At 38.7% G+C, this 21,078-nt stretch overlaps 1 protein-coding gene and 1 pseudogene across 2 annotated transcripts in view; both read left to right on the top strand.

The window, feature by feature from the left end:
* Nucleotides 1-21,078, top strand: part of ZCCHC4 (zinc finger CCHC-type containing 4) — a 60,785-nt gene that overhangs the window by 33,263 nt on the left and 6,444 nt on the right. For both annotated transcript variants that reach the window (XM_017518408.1, XM_017518409.2), the window contains 5 exons: nucleotides 1,842-1,914; nucleotides 6,914-7,064; nucleotides 8,673-8,773; nucleotides 19,061-19,182; nucleotides 19,427-19,502. In XM_017518408.1, coding sequence (XP_017373897.1) covers nucleotides 1,842-1,914; nucleotides 6,914-7,064; nucleotides 8,673-8,773; nucleotides 19,061-19,182; nucleotides 19,427-19,502 — 523 coding nt within the window. The remainder of the gene's footprint in view (nucleotides 1-1,841; nucleotides 1,915-6,913; nucleotides 7,065-8,672; nucleotides 8,774-19,060; nucleotides 19,183-19,426; nucleotides 19,503-21,078) is intronic.
* LOC119469495 lies at nucleotides 3,266-3,350 on the top strand (annotated as a pseudogene).

Below are 21,078 nucleotides of genomic sequence, written 5' to 3' on the forward strand. Positions count from 1 at the left end.
ACAGTGTCTTAAATGACATTTAAGGATAATGTACTGAGAATGGTGGCCAGCTCTTCGTCCATCTCCACAGAACAAGAAGAAATAGACTTAGATTATCTTTTGGTGAACATAAATATAATTCCCCAATATTAGGGTCATTAAGACATAAATCTTTACAGCTGATATTTATTAAAATAATAGCACTTAACATTTTAGTATCTGCTATGTAGCTGGCATTGTATTAAACATTTTACATACATTATCTCATTTATTGTTATCTAGTCCTATGAGGTAGAAATTATTATTTTTCCCATTTTATAGATGAAGAAATGGAGGCTCAGAAAGGTTAAATAACTTACTAAGGATACCCAGCTAATGAGTGAGAGACCCATAGTTTGAAACCAGACCATCTGACTATAGAGCCTGTGCTCCTAAACACAGTGTAGTGGGAAGAGGATAAACCAGTGCTGTCCCTTATGTAAATATTCACCATGGATGATCAATCAGTTATAGACAGTAATGGATAACTGAGTAGAAGTACAAGCAAAGAAGTTGCCATTATCATGATTTGGTTCAAGAAGTCATAATAAGTAAGGATGTGTCATAGATTTTTTTCAGTCTTTTCACTATGTTACAAATTCCCAAGAAGGATCGTGTGATTCATATGTGAATTGTGTGTAATAAAATAGTCAAAGTTCAAAATCCCATTGAGATAACAAAGAGGTTTCTATATTATATGGAAAACTCAGAAATCAGCAAGACAGACATTAAGACCCATATACATAAATAGGGAAAGTATACGAACAGACAGCACAAATACGGTTAAGAAATACAGAAAGTTCCACCTTGTAAGTTATCAAATGCAGATTTAAATCATAATGTGGTGTGAGTTTTTCCTAGTAAATTAGCAAGAATTTATAAAATGTTAATGCCCAAAGCTGGTACTCTCATTCACTGCCAATGGCTTTTTAAAGTACTGCATTAGAAAAACAAAATAATTCAATCAGTATATACTTGGCACCAATTTAATAAATATGAAATGCATATACTTTTCCTATTATATTGAAAAGCATATTTTATTAAGCTAGTCTGCACTAGACAAAAAAAAAAAAATTGTATTAGTTTGTTTTTGAGACATAGTCTGGCTCTATCGTCCAGGCTGGAGTGCAGTGGTGTGATCCTGGCTCATTGCATCCTCCACCTCCTCGGCTCAAGCCATCCTCCCACTTCAGCCTCCCAAGTAGCTGGGACTACAGGCACGCACCCCTATGCCTGGCTAATTTTTGTATTTTTTGTAGAGGCAGGGTTTCACCATGTTGCCCAGGCTGGTCTCAAACTCGTTAGCTCAAGTAATCTATCTGCCTCAGCCTCCCAAAGTGCTGAAATTACAGGTGTCAACCACTGTGTCCAGCCTGTATTAAATACTTTTTTAAAAAAATCACCTACAGAGGAAAATAAATGAACAGGTGTTGAGCAGAAATGTTGATTTATATTCTCCTTGAAATTATTAACCATGAGGGATATGTCTTAATTGCCAACCCACTGCAAGCTTAAATTGCATAATCATCTGCCAGTAACTGATTGTTTATGTGTAATCTCCTGGTACATAGGAACATGTGTTTTTTATATACAAGTATTCTATAGTTTTGCTACTAGTTAATTAAACATGGGAAAATGACTTAAATTTATTTATTCACTGTTACAGATTCCCCAAAATTTTCAGAAATTATTCTTTATTTCAAAAAACTAAAAAATGATGAAGTTTTTAAATTAAAGGGGTGATTTTATAGTTTTAAAATTTAGTTTATATTTGCTTACTCTATAGATGTGACTGGGCAAATAACTCTATAATTATTTTACAGGTATTCACAGTTTTACATGGAAGATAGCTTTTGCCATTATAACATGTTTAACCATCATTTCTTTGATGGAAAGGTAAGAGTTGTGACGATTATCTCATTGTTCTCTTATTGTGGAATAACAAGTTTCAGAGTGCCTTCTTTGTTCTTTCTCTAAATTCCCTCAAGGTCAAATTGTGGCTGTTCTACCATTTATTGATATTTACTTTTGTTCTTTCACTGTTTATTGAGCACCTAGAAGTGATTTTATTATTCCCTTGTTATGACCTTTCACTACTTTTTGGATGAAGGCCCACATTCTTAGAAGGCCCGTGGGCTCTGTGTGATCTGACCCCGATTTCCACTCTAGCCTCCCCTCTCCCTGTTTCCCCTTTGCTGTCTGTACTTAGGGCTCAGGGCTTTTATCTGGAACTGGTCAGATGTCTTTCCACCACAGTGAAGACCCATGCTGTTCCTGCTGGTTTCTGCTGTCTTTTTGCATTGATAACTCCACTCATCCTTTAGAACTTTGTTCCAAATCACTTCTTCCAGCCTCCCCTGACCCCAGCTCCCCAAAGGGTCAAGTTCTCCTTTGTAGACTTAACCACAGTGTAATTAAATGCATGTGTCAGGGCTGGGGGTGTATGGAAAATCTTGCGTCCTTCCTCTCACTTTTTCTGTGAACCTAAAACTGCTCTTAGAAAAAAAAGGGTGGGTGGGGGTTTCTTAAAAAAAAAAGACAGTAGCTTAAAAAAAGCTTTTTTCAATATGATGTTAATAATGTCACTGAGAATAAACAGCATAGCAGAGCTGACACATTTAGTTTGAGCTCTTTGTCAGGCCTATTATAAAATAAAATCTCTAACCAGCCAAGTAATCACACCTGCTAGGATGCTGGCCAAAATTATTTTGAAATTATCAAGACACCTTGTAGCCTACCATAGATATATGCATACATGTCAATTTTGTAAAAATTTTGGACGATGCTTACTGTATATTGTGATTTGAGATCCTAACTAATGATAGGATGAAAACCAAGCAAGAGTTTAAAAGTCAGCATTCGGGAAATGAAAACAAATATGAAATTGTTGATTGGGATTGAAAAATGAGTTCCCTTATTTAGTAAGTATAGTACTCCTTCCATTTGAATCAGTTTAGCATTGGGATATATATTGGCCGGGCACGGTGCTGTAATCCCAGCACTTTGGGAGGCTGAGGCAGGCAGATCACGAGGTCAAGACATCGAGACCATCCTGGCCAACATGGTGAAACCCCATCTTTACTAAAAAACTACAAAAATTAGCTGGACATGGCGGTGCTCACCTGTAGTCCCAGCTACTCGGGAGGCTGAGGCAGGAGAATTGCTTGAACCCGGGAGGTGGAGGTTGCAGTGAGCCGAGATCACGCCACTGTACTCCAGCCTGGTGCCTGGTGACAGAGCGAGACTCTGTCTCAAAAAATAAAATAAATCCTCTTTTGTAACCCAGAACTCATTGTTCAGTGTGAGTTTTGATACATATAGGAAGGGATATTATGATACCTGAGACAGTTAACTGATGGGAGCATTGATAGTCCTAAAGGTTGGTTCCAAGCCAGGTGCAGTGGTGCAAGTTTGCAATCCCCGCATTGAGGCGGGAGTATGGCTTGAAGCCAGGAGTTCAAGACCAGCCAAGACACGAAAGTAACAAACACCTCATCTGCACAAAAATTTAAAAGTTAGCTGGATATTTGGGCATGTGCCTGTACTTGCAGCTACTCAGGAAAGGCAGGCTGAGGCAAAAGGATTGAGCCTAGGAATTGGAGGCTGCACTGAGCTTTGATAGCACCACTGTACTCCAGCCTGGGTAACAAAGACAGACCCTGTCTCTTAATTAAAAAAGATTAATTCTAGGCCTGTAAATAGTTAAACAGCATGGGATACGATGGAAATCCTCAGCAGCATTGATTTTGCATTCCAATTTCACGTTGACCTGATATATAAGATGGCTTTTTGTTTTAAAGGCTTTTATCTTGATAACATGATGTCCGGAGTTAAAGTATTGGCATATTTCCACACATCTGTACTATCCTTGGGTGTCATTGCTTAGGAATGAATATGATTTGAACTCATTCATCTTAAGAGAGGGTACTAAATTGAGAACCAGGCAAATCCACCACCTACAGCAAAAGCGACCCTAAAGTAAATTGGTTGAAGAAATTATATCCCAAAGATACTTGGTGAATTTTGAAGTCTTCATCAGTATATCCAGATTAAAAGGAGATGACAGAAGCCAAAATAAAAGAATTATGGGCTGACAGGACAACTGGATTAAAATAAGCATCAGTTACATTAAAAAGGGCTAACTTGAAGATAAATCTTTTCACTCCAGCTCTTTAGAGGATCTAAAGTCACCTTGATAGACAGTGGAAGAAATTACAACATGGAATTCCTTGAATAAAAATTTATTGACTTCAAATAATTTTGGCTAATGTTACACATACACAATTATTTTAAAAAAAAAAAAAAAAAAAAAAAGGGTTGTCTAGGCAGTTAGAAGACTCTACTGAGGGAGAAGTCCAAGCTGACTTGGTAGAATGGCCTGGATTTGTGTTTTTTCTTCCAAACAGATGGAAGCAAAGTTTGGAAATGTGGAGTTTGTGGGTCTGGTGGGATATTGATGTATCCAGCATGACCACTTGAAACCACAGGGCCTTGCCCTTGGCGACGTCAGGGCTGTGATGTAGAGATGAGGAGGTCATTGAGTTTGTATTATTACTTGATGCTACAGTAGTGAGTTAGGGTTTTCTTGTTGTTGTCTATTTTAATACCATGCTATGATTTTGCTTTTTATTTTGAACAATAAAGACAAAATAAGGATAGAATTACATTTATGTTGGCTAGCAATTACATAACAGTTGGCAATTGTTTATATTTTTAAAGAGTAACAGGTAATTAGCCTTTTTCTTGGAAACGCTTTGAAGCTTATAGAAAGTATGTAGCATTACCTTAAACATTTCTAGGATAATGGTTGGAATAAGCTGCCAAGATTGAGTTCCACTTTATCTTCCCTGAAGAAAACAGTCGTCCAGCTCAGGCGTTCCTTACTCTGTATTTCAGCAGCAGCCTCTAAATAGCACTGCAACTGTAGAGACTGATCCGCAGAAACCCATGGTTTTAATGATTTTACTATCTTCCCTTTTTCTGCCTACTCCTGGAGTCAAGTTTTTCACTAGAGATTTACCATCCACTAATCAATCACTAAGTATGTAAGTGTCGGCTCGGTGCCTGTGAGGCTGTCCAGGGATGCTTAGAAGAATAGAAGACTCTGCTAGTGCACCTCAGCACTTTCCAGTCCGCTAGATTAAAAGCAGGAGTTCCCCACACAGAATTTCTTATTGCAAATCATATATCTTTAAAAAATGCCATCTACCTTAATGGCAAAGGGGGTTAAAGTATGTAAAGAGGATGGCTAATTAAATTGCCGGGCACTTTTTAAATGATAACTGAGATAAAGGAAAGAGTCAGGTGACTGTCAATATTGGTGATAAGCAAGTATCTATTTCCCATAGGAGGTCGTCATTAAGACCATCAGCAACTCGTGTTGGGCCATGATGCCATTGATTCTTACCTGGAAGAAAAATATCCTTTAAAAATATTTTCAGAGTTAGGTTAGGAGTTAGACATCATTGACATATAATTTCTCTTTTCTACTTTTAAATCTAAGGACTTTGAAGATTTCAATATCATCATCTGAAAGTCCTTGTTCATGTAAGCAGGTTAAGGAAGTGCAGACAGCACTTGAAAAATGATTAACCTTCTTGACAAGTCATCCTCTGCTGTAGGAGTTCCAGTAGGAAATTAATGAAGACTCTCCTGGGGAAAAAGGTTTTCCTCTCATCAGTGGGGTCTTCTAAAATGATTTAGCAGTAGAACAAAATATATTTTATTAGAAAGTACATATAGGTTTATTAAAGTTTAAAATGCTATTAAATTTTAAAATCTCATGTCGTTTTGTATACTGTGTTGACTTATTTTGGTAGATGAGTACAGTCAGCTCTCCCCGTCTGTGGTTTCCACATCTGTGGATTCAACCAACTGCAGATCAAAAATATTAAAAGAGAAAAAAGTATGGTGGTGATTGTACTGAACATGTACACTTTTTTCTGATTATTATTCCCTAAACCATAGAGTCTAAGAACTATTTGTATGTCATTTACATTGTATTAGGTATTATAAGTAATCTAGAGACGATTTAAAGTATATAGGAGGATGTGAATAGGTTATGTGTAATACTACAAATTTTATATCAGGGACTCCAGCACCTGCAGGCTTTGGTATATGCTGGGGTCCAGGAACCAGTCCCTCAGGGATACCAAGGGGCTGTACTTGAAAGCTTCTTGCAAGTCAGTTGACTGGAGATACTGTTATGTGGTATCTCTTAATAACTTCACCCATAGCAAAAACTGTTAAATATCCTTATTAATGTTTACTTTGCAGTTACTCAGAAAGCTGAAATTAACCTTTGGGAAAATGTGTTAATAGCATGGTTTCATGGACCAGATAAGCTTTGTTGTTTGTGAACTTTCATTTTTTACTTACTGACAGTGAATGTTCCAATATGTCTGCCTGATACTCAAAAACATGTGCATGTTTAACTGCCAATTTGTGGCTGTTATTAAACTGAACTCATGGCATTGGACAAACCAAATAGGAAGACAACATCTTACTCCTCTTTGTGTCCCAAGCGCTTAGCACCATCCCAGCTTCTGTTTGCTGAATTGAATTTAACATTTTAGATAGTTTTCGTGGGTAATGAGTTTCTTTTAGGACACTAAATTTAGCCTTTTAATTTAACCATTTGAAATGTGTAGTCTTCTGATAGTGATGGTGTTTGAATTTGCAATTTTAAAAACCTGCTTATCAAGAAAACCAAAGATAAAATCTTACAGGGGCTAAGAGAGGCTTCAGCATGTCACTGAGGGATGCTGCAGAGGCAAGATGACTTGGTAAAGTTTCCAGGATTAAGAGTGAGACTGAGTCTAATGCATTCTCCTCCAAATAGGATGAAGTGCCTCTCTCTCGTCCTAATTTAGAAATGAATTTTTATTTGTTCCAGACTGCCCTTGAAGTATGCAGAGCATTTTTACAGGAAGATAAAGGCAAAGGAGTCATTATGGTGACAGATCCTCCATTTGGTGGCTTGGTTGAACCTCTGGCTGTTACATTCAAGAAGTTAATTGCTATGTGGAAAGAAGGTCAAAGCCAAGGTGTATAATTTATTACTGCAAAATAAACATGTATCTGTGTATCTACTTCCTGTCAAATATTAGCTGAGCTCAGTGAATCAGAGCACTGATAGAATATATATGTCTTGAGTTCTCTTTTTAAAAACAAACTTATTTGATGTTGCAGCAAACTTCATTATCATGATATACTTTTATTATTTCAATCATATGCATTTTTTTTAATGGCTTGTAGGTAAAATACTATATTTTGATGGGGATAATGGGACATTATGCAGAAGTGCAGGAACTGTTGTCATTTATTCAGTAAATGCTTACTGAGTGGCCACTGTGTGCCAGGTACTGTTTAGGTACTAGGAATAGATTTGTGTGCCCTGTGGACCTTACATTGCCTGTACCTAAAGCCTTACCCAGAATTCTAAGAGGGCACTCAACCTGAGGTCCAGGATTCTATGCTTTGCCAGGATTCGCGTTTGGAGGTTGGACATCCCATAGACTGATCATGGTTATAAGTGACACAGATTCCCAGCCCTAGAGCTGGGTTAGTGGCTGGGGGTTATTATTCAGTTTAAAGCGGCTTAGGACTTCAAAGTATTTTATATAATTATCTTAATTAGTTGGTACATTCATTTTTTATAAATATTTTCTAGCTTGCAAGTTGATAAATTTGTTAGAGTGTCAGGAATTTTGTGATCAGCCTTCTCCACTAATTGTGCTTTGGGAAACAGAATGCAAATGAAATCTATAATGTGACTCATATGGTTAAGTATTTCACTTATTTGCTGTTTTTAAGTCCACTAATTAGAGTGGATAAAATCAATGTCATTGGGGAAGCAATAAAGAGCTTTTGTGGGCTTGAATTCCTCTTCTGCCACTTACTAGCTGCATGGACTTGACAGTTTATGGCTTTAGTTTCCCTGTCTGTAGAATGGGATAATGTCTAATTCTAGGGATTATTGTAAGGAGACAGTACATAGAAAGTACTTATTATCGCTTAGTGTAAACATGATTAGGCTTCCCTCTGATTAAGGCTTTTCAGCCTGTTGGAGTTTTAGCTGTAATAGTGCTTGTACTAATCTATAATAAGTACTATTTACAAAGTACCTAGCCTATACTAGATGCTTTGTAAGGAATAGCTGTGTTCCCTTTCTATCACAAAAACTAATTTTGGTAAAACTTTTTAAGAATTTTTCGTGATTCAGAAATGATTGATTCATCCTTGGAAACCAAGATGATGAGTTGCGGCAGAGCTGGGATTCACACCCAAGGCTACTGCCCTCTAGTCCAGAGGTCCTTCCACTATATCATGACTACCTTTGTGCTTCAAAAATGACACTCCTTTTCTATTTTCAATTTTTTAGGTAATATCTTTGCCTTACCTAGACAATAGTAATATACATGTAAGGGTGACTTTTACATACTTTTAGTAGCTATGTTTCTGTATAAAGGAATACTTCCACCAACTTTTGGGAATAGTCAGGTTTGAAATGGCACTCTGGTAAACATTTTCTGTTTTTGTATGAGATTTAAATGTGTTGAATCATTGCAATCTCTCATGCTAGCAGAAGTTTTTCTATTGTAGCTATTTTTTCTTTAATTTACTATTATTTTTCCCTTTTTTTGATCCATTAGATGACAGTGACAAAGAACTACCCATTTTCTGGATTTTCCCCTATTTTTTTGAATCCCGAATTTGTCAGTTTTTTCCAAGCTTCCGCATGTTGGATTACCAGGTAGAGTACATTTTCTGTTTGCTGGCATGGTTGGGGAATGGAGATTCTACTTAAATACTCATAAGACTACCCATTGATTTTAGTAAATTAAAATACAATGAGCTGTATTAAACACTAAAATTATACCATATATAGTTCAGTCCAGTGGTTCCGAAATGTCTGTAATCCCTAGGGTGCTTGTTGAAAATACAGATTGAGCACCAAAATAAACCCACTAAATCAGAAGTAGAGGACAAAGCTCCAAGAAAAAATCTCTCAGCAAGCTCCTCGGGTGATTCTAAGTGTGCTAGGTTTTAGAGTAGCTGATTTAATCTTTTGTCATCACTGGGAGATTTTGCAGGCCCCAGGATCATCATTATGAACATTGGTTTGCTCTGTTCAGAGCATATAGAAAGGCAAATCACCTTTCTGTTTGGTAGAATGCCATGTATACTTTACTGTGCCATGGATACTTTACTGGGATGTCAGGAGTGTCGGAGAAGGCAGAGATGGCTCTGTGTGAATGTGTTGATTCTGGGAGGAAGTTACTGGAGTGAGTGGACTTCCTCCTTCACAGCAATGCCTGTGGAATTTTCCCCATGCTTGAAAGGACGATGAGGCTGCTGTCCACAGTAGCTCTACAAGTTCCTTTAAGCTCATTTTGCTTTAAACTCCACTTTCCTGTATCTTTTCCTTGTATTTGAAGTTAACCCTGTTGTTGCCATCACCATGTATGGTCTTCAGGCAGGTACTGCTTTCTTTTTTTTGTTGTTTTTTTGTTTATTTTTTTGAGACAGAGTCTCACTCTGTCACCCAGGCTGGCGTACAATGGTGTAATCTCAGCTCCCTGCAACCTCTGCCTCCCAGGTTCAGGTGATTCTCATGCCTCAGCCTCCCAAGTAGCTGGCACTACAGGGATGTGTCACCATGCCCAGTTAATTTTTTTTTTCCTGTATTTTAGTAGAGACAGGGTTTTGCCATGTTGGCCAGGCTGGTGTTGAACTCATGGCTTCAAGTGATCTGTCCCCCTCAGCCTCTCCAAGTTCTGGATTATAGGTGTGAACCATTGCACCCAGCCTGCTTCCTTTTTTTGTAAGAGTCTTCTATTTGAGTTTTCTGGATAATCGAGTTGCCTCTGATTAAGGCAGAGTTTTAGCCATAAATGTCTTCACCGGCTGTTGCAAGCTAGCACTTGGTTCTAATCTTTCTAATCTTGAAGGCATATACCATTATGAAAATTATTTTAAAATTCTGAAAGAAACAGTGTTACCAAAAATTAGGGTAAGTTGTGATTCCACCCAAACAGCAGATACTATACTTTCAAAGTGTTCACTTTTAATCTTTTTTTAAAGCACTTTTTACATATTTGTAATCATAGAAGACAATGTTGAATTCTGCTTTTTCCCGGTGTCTTATAAGTAACATTTTTAAACATAGCTATACAGTCTTTGTGCTTTAATAACTTTAAATTATTTCATTAACAGGCTATAGTATTATTCCCTTATTTTTGGACAATAGGTTGTTTTTACCTTTTAAGGTGCTATAAATAACACTGCTATAAACATCTTTTATGGTTATAATTTTTTCATGTTTTACATAACTTGCTTAAAATAGATTTCCAAACCTAGGTTACTTTATCAAATGTAATGGACCTTTTTATGGCTATTGAACAGTATTAACAGGTTTTGTTCCAAAAGTGTGTAGCACAGGCCATTTTAAACTTGACTTCTTGAGCTCTGCTTTGGGCAAAATTTATGCCGTAAGTCTTCTCAGAGCCCGTTTAACTCTGATTTTGGGGCATCAAGTTTTCTGTTACTTGTCTGAGCGTTGCTCCTGGTATTGACATTTGCAATGCAGAGATAGCTGACATATTCTAAAGATGTTAACTACATAAACTGGTTCTACTTGTCGGTAACATCTACTGCCTTTGGTGGTGGATAATCATATGATTGGCACATGGTAGGTGCCATGTAAATGTTAAATGGATAATTGAATGAAAATGCATGAACCCTGGAGTTGAAAAGGATCTGAGTTTTAATCCTGGTTCTGGCACTTACTTAGCCTCTCTGAAGCTTATCTTACCTGCTAAATGAGCATGGCAATAATGTATCTGTCTCTTAAGGTTTTAAGGATTTTATGAAATAATGCATGAAAAGGTTTAGCCCTGTCCTTAAGACACAGAAAGTGTTAAGTTTAGGTTCTTGCTGTCAGCATTGTCATCACCGTCACTGTCACTGTCATCATTCAGATTGTCCCAAGGTAGGGATAAAACTCTTTCTCAGGTCCTTTTTTGATATATCTGAGATATTGAAATTGCATAATTATATAAATTGGTGCAAAAGTAATTGTGGTTTTTGCCATTCCTTTTAATGGCTCATTAACAAGCTGTGTTGTTATTCCCTTCTTTTTGGACTATAGGTTGTTCACCTTTTAAGGTACTATAAATAATACTACTATAAACATCTTTTGTGTTTATAATTTTTTCATTTTTTACATAACTTGCTTAAAATAGATTTCCAAAACTGAGGTTACATTCCTTTTAATGGCAAAAACTGCAATTACTTTTGCACCAACCTAATAATTTGTGCCCTTAGAAAACTATTGCATCCACATTTAGAGAAGACAGTTTTTTTTTTCACTATGGGCAAGAGTATGAAATGGGGAGAGGGCAAAAGAAGACAGATCCAGAATAGAGCAGATAAGAGAGGCAACTGCGAATAACCAGCCGTCACTTGTTAGGCAGTCTGTATTACTAGGAAGAACTTTTGGAAATATTAGGGTTATAGTTTTGAGAAATAGTTGCAAGGTCCAAGCTTGTGGACAGTAATTATACGCTTTAGTGTATCGATGAAGAAAGGTTCTGATTAGGTCATATATGTCTGGCAGGCTAAAAAGCAGCCTTCTCAATAAGGAGAAAGCCAACCTTTGGAAAGAAAAATGAGAATAAAATCTAAAACAAAGCAAATTTGTTTTTCATGATTCCTGCTAAAGGAAAGAACAGTATACATGCTCATGTTGGAGAAACTGATTTTGCCGTGTCTCCTCATTTATAAACATTATTTGATGGGCATTCTTTGACAATTTTTCTATTTTTTGGAAATTTCTCTGGACCTATTATTACTTCTTTCTGAGCCTTTTGCTTTCTTCCTTTTCTTTTGTTACTTTAGCTTCATTAAATTTTTTTTTTTTTTTTATAGAGATGGGGTCTCTCTCTGTTGCCCAGGCTGGTCTCGAACTTCTGGGCTCAAGCGATCCTCTCACCTCAGCCCTCCCAAACTGCTGGGATTACAGGTGTGAGCCACCACTCCTGGCCTAACTTCATTTTGTGGTACTTTTTTTTCTTTTATATTAGCCTTCATTGAATGAAAACTTTGAGGCTCCTCTCCTCCTTCATATATCTTTTCCTATAGGCCTTAATTGGGTTTTTTTTGGACATCACCTGAGATGATTATAAGTCACCAAACCACAGTGCAGTAAAAAACCCCAAATCACTACATCTCTTTTTTGGAAATACTTTCTAGGTAAGAGGAAGGCAGAAATGCTGAAATCTTCATAAAACATAAATTATGTAGACTCTTCAGTGATTAAGCACTCGATGAATACGGAATGAAATAGTCATCAAAGACCTGGAAAACCAAGGGTTTTATTAACGGAGATTAGAAAGGAAGGATAAGGAAGAACGTGATGATAAAAAGAAACTCTGATTTAGAGTTGGAAGAAGTCTGAGTCCTGGCACTGCCTTTTCGAGGCTAGTTAATCTTGGAGAAGTCACTTTATCTTTCCAGATTCTGTTTCCTTACCTATAAAATAAAATGATTGAACCAGAAAAGAGATGGCAGATAACTTTCTCTTTTGATACTAAGCCTGATAAATTGCTAGTGATTTTCTGGAGAATTTGTTGAGAATACCAGGCTCGGTAGCAAAGAGTAATGTCATTAGTGATGTCTGCTATGAGGGTGGGGTCAGGGAGTGGTGGTTTTCGTGTCCTGAATTTTCTGTATCTGAATTAGATGGTCTCACATCCCTTCCACCTGGACGTTCTGCTCTCGTTTCTACTTAATATGGTACGCTTGTCTGGGGGTATTAAAAGTATAGCTCTTTGCTTTGGTCAAAGCTACCCTTTCTAAACATCAGCCTTTTAGGACACTGTGTTTTTCAAGATTAGTTTCACAGTCAGAAGTGAAGATATTTTGGTTACAATTTCTGGGAAATTATTGCAGATTAAAAGATGGTTACCAAAATTCTTAAAATTTAATGTATAATCATAAAACATTTAGTGTGTTTGAAGTAAAAAGAAGTATAAGATGTACACATGTTAATTTTAAATAAGAGACTATGGGATATGAGGACTATGAAAGACTTTACTGCTGTAGTAGAAGCTGGTTGCTAGAGCAGAAGGCACTGGGGACCTTCTGTGTGTACTGAAATCCAATATAACACAATCCTTAGGGAGTTATGGAAATGCAGGTACTTTGTCTTATTTAGTCCTTCTTTCCTGTCATGACACGTGGAACACAGTAGGCACAAAATAAATGTTGACTTGGATGTCTTAGTCTTCATTGAACTAGTTTCAGTCTTGTGTTACGGAAGACATTTGCGTATAGATAAAATTAAAAGTTAGGAATTGCAGAGATTTTGTGCTTTCCCTCATTTCTATACAGTACTTCATCACATTAATCAGTTCCATGGGAGAAATTTTCTGTTTGAAAATGCCTCTCATCATCATTGTGAGTGAAATGTCAGGGATAATGATGGGAAAATGGTGTATCAGCTCCACTACTAGTGATAGGCAATTTGCAAAATTGTGTTTGCTTTACAGCACTTCCATAGGAGGTTTATTTGTGTGGCTGAAGCTATGAAATATGGATGTATGTTAGAGGTACATTAATTTACTCTAGCAGCATGCATTTTACATACCATATGTTTATAGTTAATTAGCACAACAAACCCGCATTTAAAAATAATAATAATCTCAATTAGGTTATGCAAAATCAAGCAATCAACCACCTTCCTGATACATGCATTCTCTGACTCCTTGGGTAACCATAAAGAAATTGTTCCTTTTTTTCCCCTCTCTTCCATCTGCTATCTAGCATATTGCATAGAATATTCCATGTACTAGAAATCTTTCTAAAATATTCTCCAACATTTGAAAAGCTTTATATGATTCTCTTGGGAAGAATTTTTTTCTTATGACACTCATAAATGTTCAAAATATCTTTGTTGAGTTTAATAAGGTCCTATATATTTATTGAGTATACAGAGGAGTGCATTAGGGGGAAAAATTGTGAATTTACATGATTTTAAGAGAAAATGACTTACAGTACTATTTTAAGGTGATTTTGTAGTAAAATCCATTTCGTACCCTAGCCTCTAATAGATAACATATATTCATAGAATTTTCAAAGTTAGAAAGAAACAGAGGTAACCTAGGCTGACTTCCCAACATAATAATCCTCTCCACTAAATTCATGACCAGCCGTCATCCAGCCTCACTTGAATGCTTCCAGTGAGCAGAGGCCTACAGCCTTAGAAGGCAATGCAATTTATTTAATAGCTCTAATCGTTAGAAAATTTTCTCATATGGAGATAAAATATGCTCCCCATTAACTTCCAACCATTGGTCCTAGTTCTATTCTCTGAAGCAATAAAGGATAAGTCCAATTTCTATTCCATACGACACCCCTTCAGTTATAGAATAGCTATCAGATCCTCCCTGTCATCTCTTTTCTGGATAAACATCCCCAATTTGTTAAACTATAAATTCTGTTCATTCCCATTATTTTTCAAAGAAATGAACTAGTTTTATCAATGTCTCTTTTGAAATGTAGTGACTGAACGTGAGGCTTCAAATGTGATCTACCCTGAAAGTTTCCTTGTTGTGATACTGTATTTCCAAACGGGTCAACTGTGAATCCGTGCCAGCTTTTACACAGTTATGCTGGACTGCAGAGTCACCATACTGACAAGCAGAAACCCTTAGGGGATTTCCCACACTGTCCCTTGGGTCTCCTCATCCTGTGCTACAGTGTACTTCGTTTTTCCCACTGCTGAAGCTTAGCCTTAAACTAGACAGGGCTGGAGAACAGCCTAGGAAATTCTCCGTAAAGGCATCTCTTTCCCCTGTCCTCAATTTCTTACGTTTTTGTGATTCACTTATTAAATAGCTAGCTTACGAGCCAGTTTTATTGTAAGTTCTTGTGTATTCTTGTTTATAATAGAAACAATTCGGTGCATAACTTATTTGAATGCCAAGCCTACCTGTACTGACCTCATAAAAAACCTCATGGTATTCTCGTGGATAATCTAAAGCAGTGGTTCTCATACTTCAGTGTGCCAGGAGGGCTTGTTAAAACACAGATCGCTGGGCCCCACTCCCAGAGTTTCTGATTTATTAGGTCCTAGGTGAGGTGAGGATTTGCATTCCTAATAAGATCCCAGGTGACAGTGACATTGCAGATCCAGACACGACACTTTGAGAGCTACTGACAAAGAAAGATGGATTTAGTGGCCAGGTGGATTCATAGCAGTCTTAGAACCAAATTGAGGATGCGCGTGGATAATAGTTTGGAGGAGGAGACTGAAGCAAGAAGTTAATAGAAGTCATGCTGGTTCACTTCAGTTTGCTTTTGAGATAATCTGCTGAAACTAAAGGCTGAGTTAGGGACCTTGAGGAGAGAGGTACATGTTTGAAATGGTCACTGTGGGGAGAACAACTATAATTGTGAACCTGTGTCTTCATCTCCATTTTTCTACCTTATGCCAGGCCTTGAATAAGTACTTAACATACATTATCTCATTTAATCCTCACCGCAACTTTAAGTATGGGTACCCTTCTGTTACATAACATGACACAGAGCAAATTTCACACACAAAATGGGAAGCCCCAACCAAACCAGCACACATCTTCAAAGGCTGAATTTTTTAAAGCCAAAAGCTAAGTTATGGAATGCATAATAGACTTTCTTGTAAAGTCTGTTGTATTAGATGAGAGATTAGAAAGTTCCTTTAATACTGGACAAGATGAATTTGTCGTAACAAATCTTACCTTTTTAATAATGAAATTTCACTGCTACAGAAGCTGTTGGTTAATAAGTAGACTCTTGCTCTTAAGAATTTCTTGTTAAATACTGTAAGGGAGATGGCTGTACTTTAGTCAGGAGTAGGCTAAGGTGGCTTTCCAGTGCAGCATAACTCGGCGGGTTTGGAGCACGGGCACACAACTCTGCACATTATATAACCACACCACGTGAGGCGCATTAGGTGATCACCCATGTGAGCTCGTGCTTGGCTTGGAGCCACTATTGTCTGTAAAAGGTATAATTACCCTGCGAATGCTGTGCATATGGCTTATGCCTGGGTCAGTTTATGCCTGGGTCAGCTTGTGCCCAGGCTCGCTTGCACCCAGAGAGAGTAAAGCCATGTTGAAACTGCAATTCCTTGAGTGTTTTTCCAGTAACCTGGCACTGGTCTATCCACTCCCCTTGGTCCTCAGCTTGGGCTGAAGCCTAACACTTGGCATGACAATTGGCATCATGAACAGGATACCCAGGAGGGTGAGCCTTTGTTCCACTGATTCTGGGTCAACCATGTGGCTACAACATGGGTTATGGTGCCCAGTGGCAGCTGTACTGCTTGGATGGGCTCCGGTGGAAACCTGGACAGGAGTAGCTGGGTCCCCCACAAGCATGGAGAAGGCACTGAAGCAGCTAGAAGCACAGAGCCCTGAGAAGGAGGGAGCTTTTGCTAGCAGAATTGGATGGGTGTTTTTTGACTGCGCTAAGAGAAGTACACACCCAGTCCCTGAGGGGTGCAGTAGAGGCAAGGGCCCTCCAGGTACACATGGGGTGCCTGGAGGGCCAGCTACACAGCTCAGAAAAAGAGGTAGGGTGCCTGGAAGCCCAGCTACAGAGGTTGGAAAAGGAATTAGAGGCTGCTGTGGATGCAAGCCTGGGTCCATCATCTCGGCCAGAGACCCCACTTGGTCTGATACCAAGGAGGCTGTCCGTGGGATCAAGGGGTCCATGCTGTAAAGAAGGGGAAGATGCGCCACCCACATGGGTTCCCCGAGGGGGAGAAAATGGGGCCCCAATGAGTGACACACTAACAGATGTGAATAGATTTTATTTTGGCCAGAGTTGGCCAAGAGAAAATTGATAAGCAGCCCAGTGAAGTACTCTTAACTTTGTGGAGACAGTTGTCTCTGGAGCAGAAATTCCAGAAAATGCGCAAGCGGGAGAAGAATGTTGCTGTGCGACTTGGTCCCGCCCAGGCGCTCCAGCTTAAAGACTGTGCTGCAGACAGGCAGGGGTGAAAGTCTTTTCTGTTTGATGAGGGAACTGGCCAAGGTGCTCGGCTTGGGGAGACACTGGACAACTGGAGGCTACATGTTAAATTAGCAATCTACTGGTCTCCCACCAATGCACAGCAAGTGCTGGTGCTGGTAGACACCAGTGCAGATACATTCTGGGGTTGGATATTTTACAGAGCTTGACAGCTGTGCTGTCCATCACGGACTTGATGGACCACTTAATGGAACTGGGACAGTACGGGCTAAAACATTGTTTTACAGAGAGTCTGGAATAGTTTGCCTTCATGACAGTGGACTTTCACAGTGTTGCCGCAGGGCTTTATGCATGGCCCCACCATATGTCATGGTCTTGTTAATGAAGTTATGCTAACCTCTGATGCTCTTGCAGATTTAGAAGTGGGAACACACCCCTTGCCTAAAATTAAGATGGTGTGGCTGAGACCACCTTCCTGGCAGCCAAGAGGGCCACTCAGCAGGCATAAGCCCTAAGGATAGTTGACCAGGGGCGCCCGTTTGAGCTGGATGTGTATGTGACCACCGATGGTTTTGGCTGGGGCCTGTAGCAGTGCATGGAGCGCTTGAGAACACTGGTGGATTTTTGGTCCCAGCTGTGGAAGGGAGCTGAGCCCCGGTGTTCATCGATAAAGAAGCAGTTCGCAACTCATTTGCTGTGGCAGGATGGGCTAGTCATTGTGCATGCAGTTTACCTGATAGTGTGATGGGTGCATTCATGGATAACTGACCCCCCGGGCTGGGACAGCACAGACATCCACTTTGGTAAAGTGCGGGCACCTACTTGGAGCAGCGGAGTACACTGAGTACAAGTCCCTTAGCAGCAGAGTTGCAGGAGGTCTTGGGACCTGTAGTCCTAATGCAAGATAAGGCCATGGCGCCTGAAGCAACACTCCACCTTGAGCATTGCTGTTTAAGGAAGGGCATCCCCCCATTCCCGATGGGGCATGGTACACAGATGGGCGTAGCCAAGGTACTGCTGCTGCCTAGACTGCTGTTGCATTCCAACCTAGTACTGACACCATATGATTTGAAATCAGATATGGGCAAAGTAGCCAATGGGCTGAACTTAGAGCAGTGTGGATGGTGATCACTAAGGAGGTGACATCTATGGTAATCTGTACTGATAGCTGGACAGTTAACTACCTAGAAGTTACAAAGGTGACTAGTTGGTCACCAGGCCATGTGGGGCCAGGCCATGTGGCAGGACCTAGAGGAGGAAGGATGACCTCCTCCAACCAGGTATAGGGACAAAAGGTAACCTGTCATTGCCTGCCCCAACACCTTTAGAGGTAGGGGAACAAAAAAACTGACTTAATGTATAAAGCAACATTGCGGTGATGTCATTATGGGGTAGTTGTCCGCCATAACCTGGAGCTGTTGCTTTTTTATTGTTGATGTGTGTTATGAATTCAGGGCTCCAACCCATGGGCACATGTCCCTGCCCAGAGGGCACCCTTGGCCAAGGGAGTGGAGTGTGAAGGAGTTGGCTGCGCGTTTGTCAGGAGTAGGCCTACGTGGCTTTCCGGCACAGCGTGACAACGGGTTTGGAGTGCAGTCATGGAATTCTGCACATTATGTAACCATGCCATGTGAGGCGCATTAGGTGATCACCCACATGAGCTCGTGCTTGGCTTGGAGCCATTATTATCTGTAAAAGATAGAATTACCCTGCTAACGCTGTACATAACGGCCTGCACCCAGTTCGGCTGGCACCCACGGCTCACTCCCAGCCTTACTCATACTCAGAGAGAGTAAAAGCCATGTCGAAACTGTCTATAATCCTCAAGTGTTATTCTAGCTACCCACCACTGGTCCACCCACTCCCCTCAGTCCTCAGCTTGGGCTGGAACCTGGTATTTGGTTTGACATGACAATACTTTAACTCCTGTATTGGCATCAGCTTGTTCATGTATTGCTTAAAAAATCCTAATGTTGACTAATTTGAGTAAATTTTCTTCCTGCTTTAATTTTTAACTTTCTAGGTAGATTATGATAATCATGCACTTTATAAACATGGAAAGACAGGTCGAAAACAGTCTCCTGTGCGTATTTTCACCAACATTCCACTCAACAAAATAATTCTTCCTACTGAAGAAGGGTACAGGTAAGATCACAGTGGAACTTTGAAGTTCACGAGTCACTGAAAATGAAGTTACATATATCTATCAGCAAGATGCTTTCAGTATTGAATTATGTTATTCTATTACTTTTAAATTAGGTCCATAATTTCATAATGAATTGAATTCATATTATACCCGGTTTTTGTAATAAGTGCTTTGTAAACTTTTATTTACTCTGTAAATCTCAATAAATATATGCAGCCTATTTCTCTGTCCTTTACTCTTTAGATTTTGCTCTTTGTGTCAACGATATGTTTCTCTAGAGAATCAACACTGTGAGCACTGTAATTCTTGCCCATCCAAGGTATGGTGTTCTTATAGAATGTATTTTTACTGAGACATATTCATTTCATTTTAGTTTACTAGTTTTATTACTTTTTAAATGTTATTTTGTTAATATGATTTGTCTTCATATGTATTATCATTTATTAATTATACTATAATACAACATTTTAAATTATAGCATACAACAGGCTTTTGAAAACACTTAACTGCCTTCATCATCACCAATAGTTATTTGAATTCATCTTCATGTGGTACGGTGTGACTGCTAAAATTATCAGTGTTTCAAATAAGGCATTAAATGAATGCTCAATTATGTGTATGTTGAGGGCAAAATTATGGTGTTTCAAATAAAGCATTGAGCTATTAGTTACCATCATCATTCTGATGAAATAATTAATAACATGTACTGTGCACTTTTAATATGCCAGACACTTTCCTAAGAGCTTTACATGGATTAACTCATTTAATCCTCACAACAGCCTTATTAGGTACAGTTACTCGTGATTTTTTTACAGATGAAGGACTGCAAAGGGACATACCTCCTATTTATTTATTTATTTAGGTATTATTTTTTCTTAATAGACTTAGTTCTTTAGAGCAGCTTTAGGTTCACAGCAAAATCGAGCAAAAGGTATAGATTCCTCATATGTCCCCTGCCCCCACACATGCACATTCTACCCAACTGTCAGCATCTTCACCAGAGGAGGGTATTTGTTACAACTGATGGACCTGTGTTGACACCTCATTAACACCTGGAGTCCATAGTTGACATTGGGTTCACTCTTGGTGTTTTACATTGTATGAGTTTGAAAAATGTATAATGACATGTTTTCACCATTACAGTGTCATACAGAGTGGTTTCACTGTTTTCACTAAAAATCTTTTGTGTTCTGCCTACTCATCCTTATTCCTGAAGGGTATCTTTGGTTACCACTATACTATCATTTTACCGTCTCCATAGTTTTTCCTTTTCCAGAATGTCATACAGTTGGAATCATACCATATACAGCCTTTCAGATTGGCTTCTTTTACTTAGTAATAGTCATTAAATGGTCCTTCATGTCTTTTCACGGTTTGATAGCTCATTTTTTGTTAGTGCTGAATGATATTCCTTTGATGTACCACAATTTGTTTACTTGTTCACCTACTGAAGGAAACCTTGGTTGTTTCCAAGTTTTGGCGATTATAAATAAACCTCCTAATTTTGTGGGAAGGCAAGATGACCCTTAAGTTGTTTTGTTTATTTTAACTAAATCTGGTCAGAAAGGGCCTGTGAAGTTTAGATTGGCTCATAAGCACAAATTATTCTACAAAGAATAGGCTGTATTTATGTAAATATTAGAAAGTACATTTTTCATGATTATATAATATTTTCCATGATTATATAATGATATTACTGGTTATACTTGTTTTTAACAATGTTAATACATCTGAATGTTTATATTTAGTTTGTATTAGTTGAGACATGATGTGTATTCTTCATTAAAAAAAAATTATGGGCCGGGCGCGGTGGCTCAAGCCTGTAATCCCAGCACTTTGGGAGGCCGAGGCGGGTGGATCACGAGGTCAAGAGATCGAGACCATCCTGGTCAACA

The sequence above is a fragment of the Cebus imitator genome, unplaced genomic scaffold (genome assembly GCF_001604975.1).
Source record: "Cebus imitator isolate Cc_AM_T3 unplaced genomic scaffold, Cebus_imitator-1.0 Scaffold679, whole genome shotgun sequence".
NCBI lineage: Eukaryota > Metazoa > Chordata > Mammalia > Primates > Cebidae > Cebus > Cebus imitator.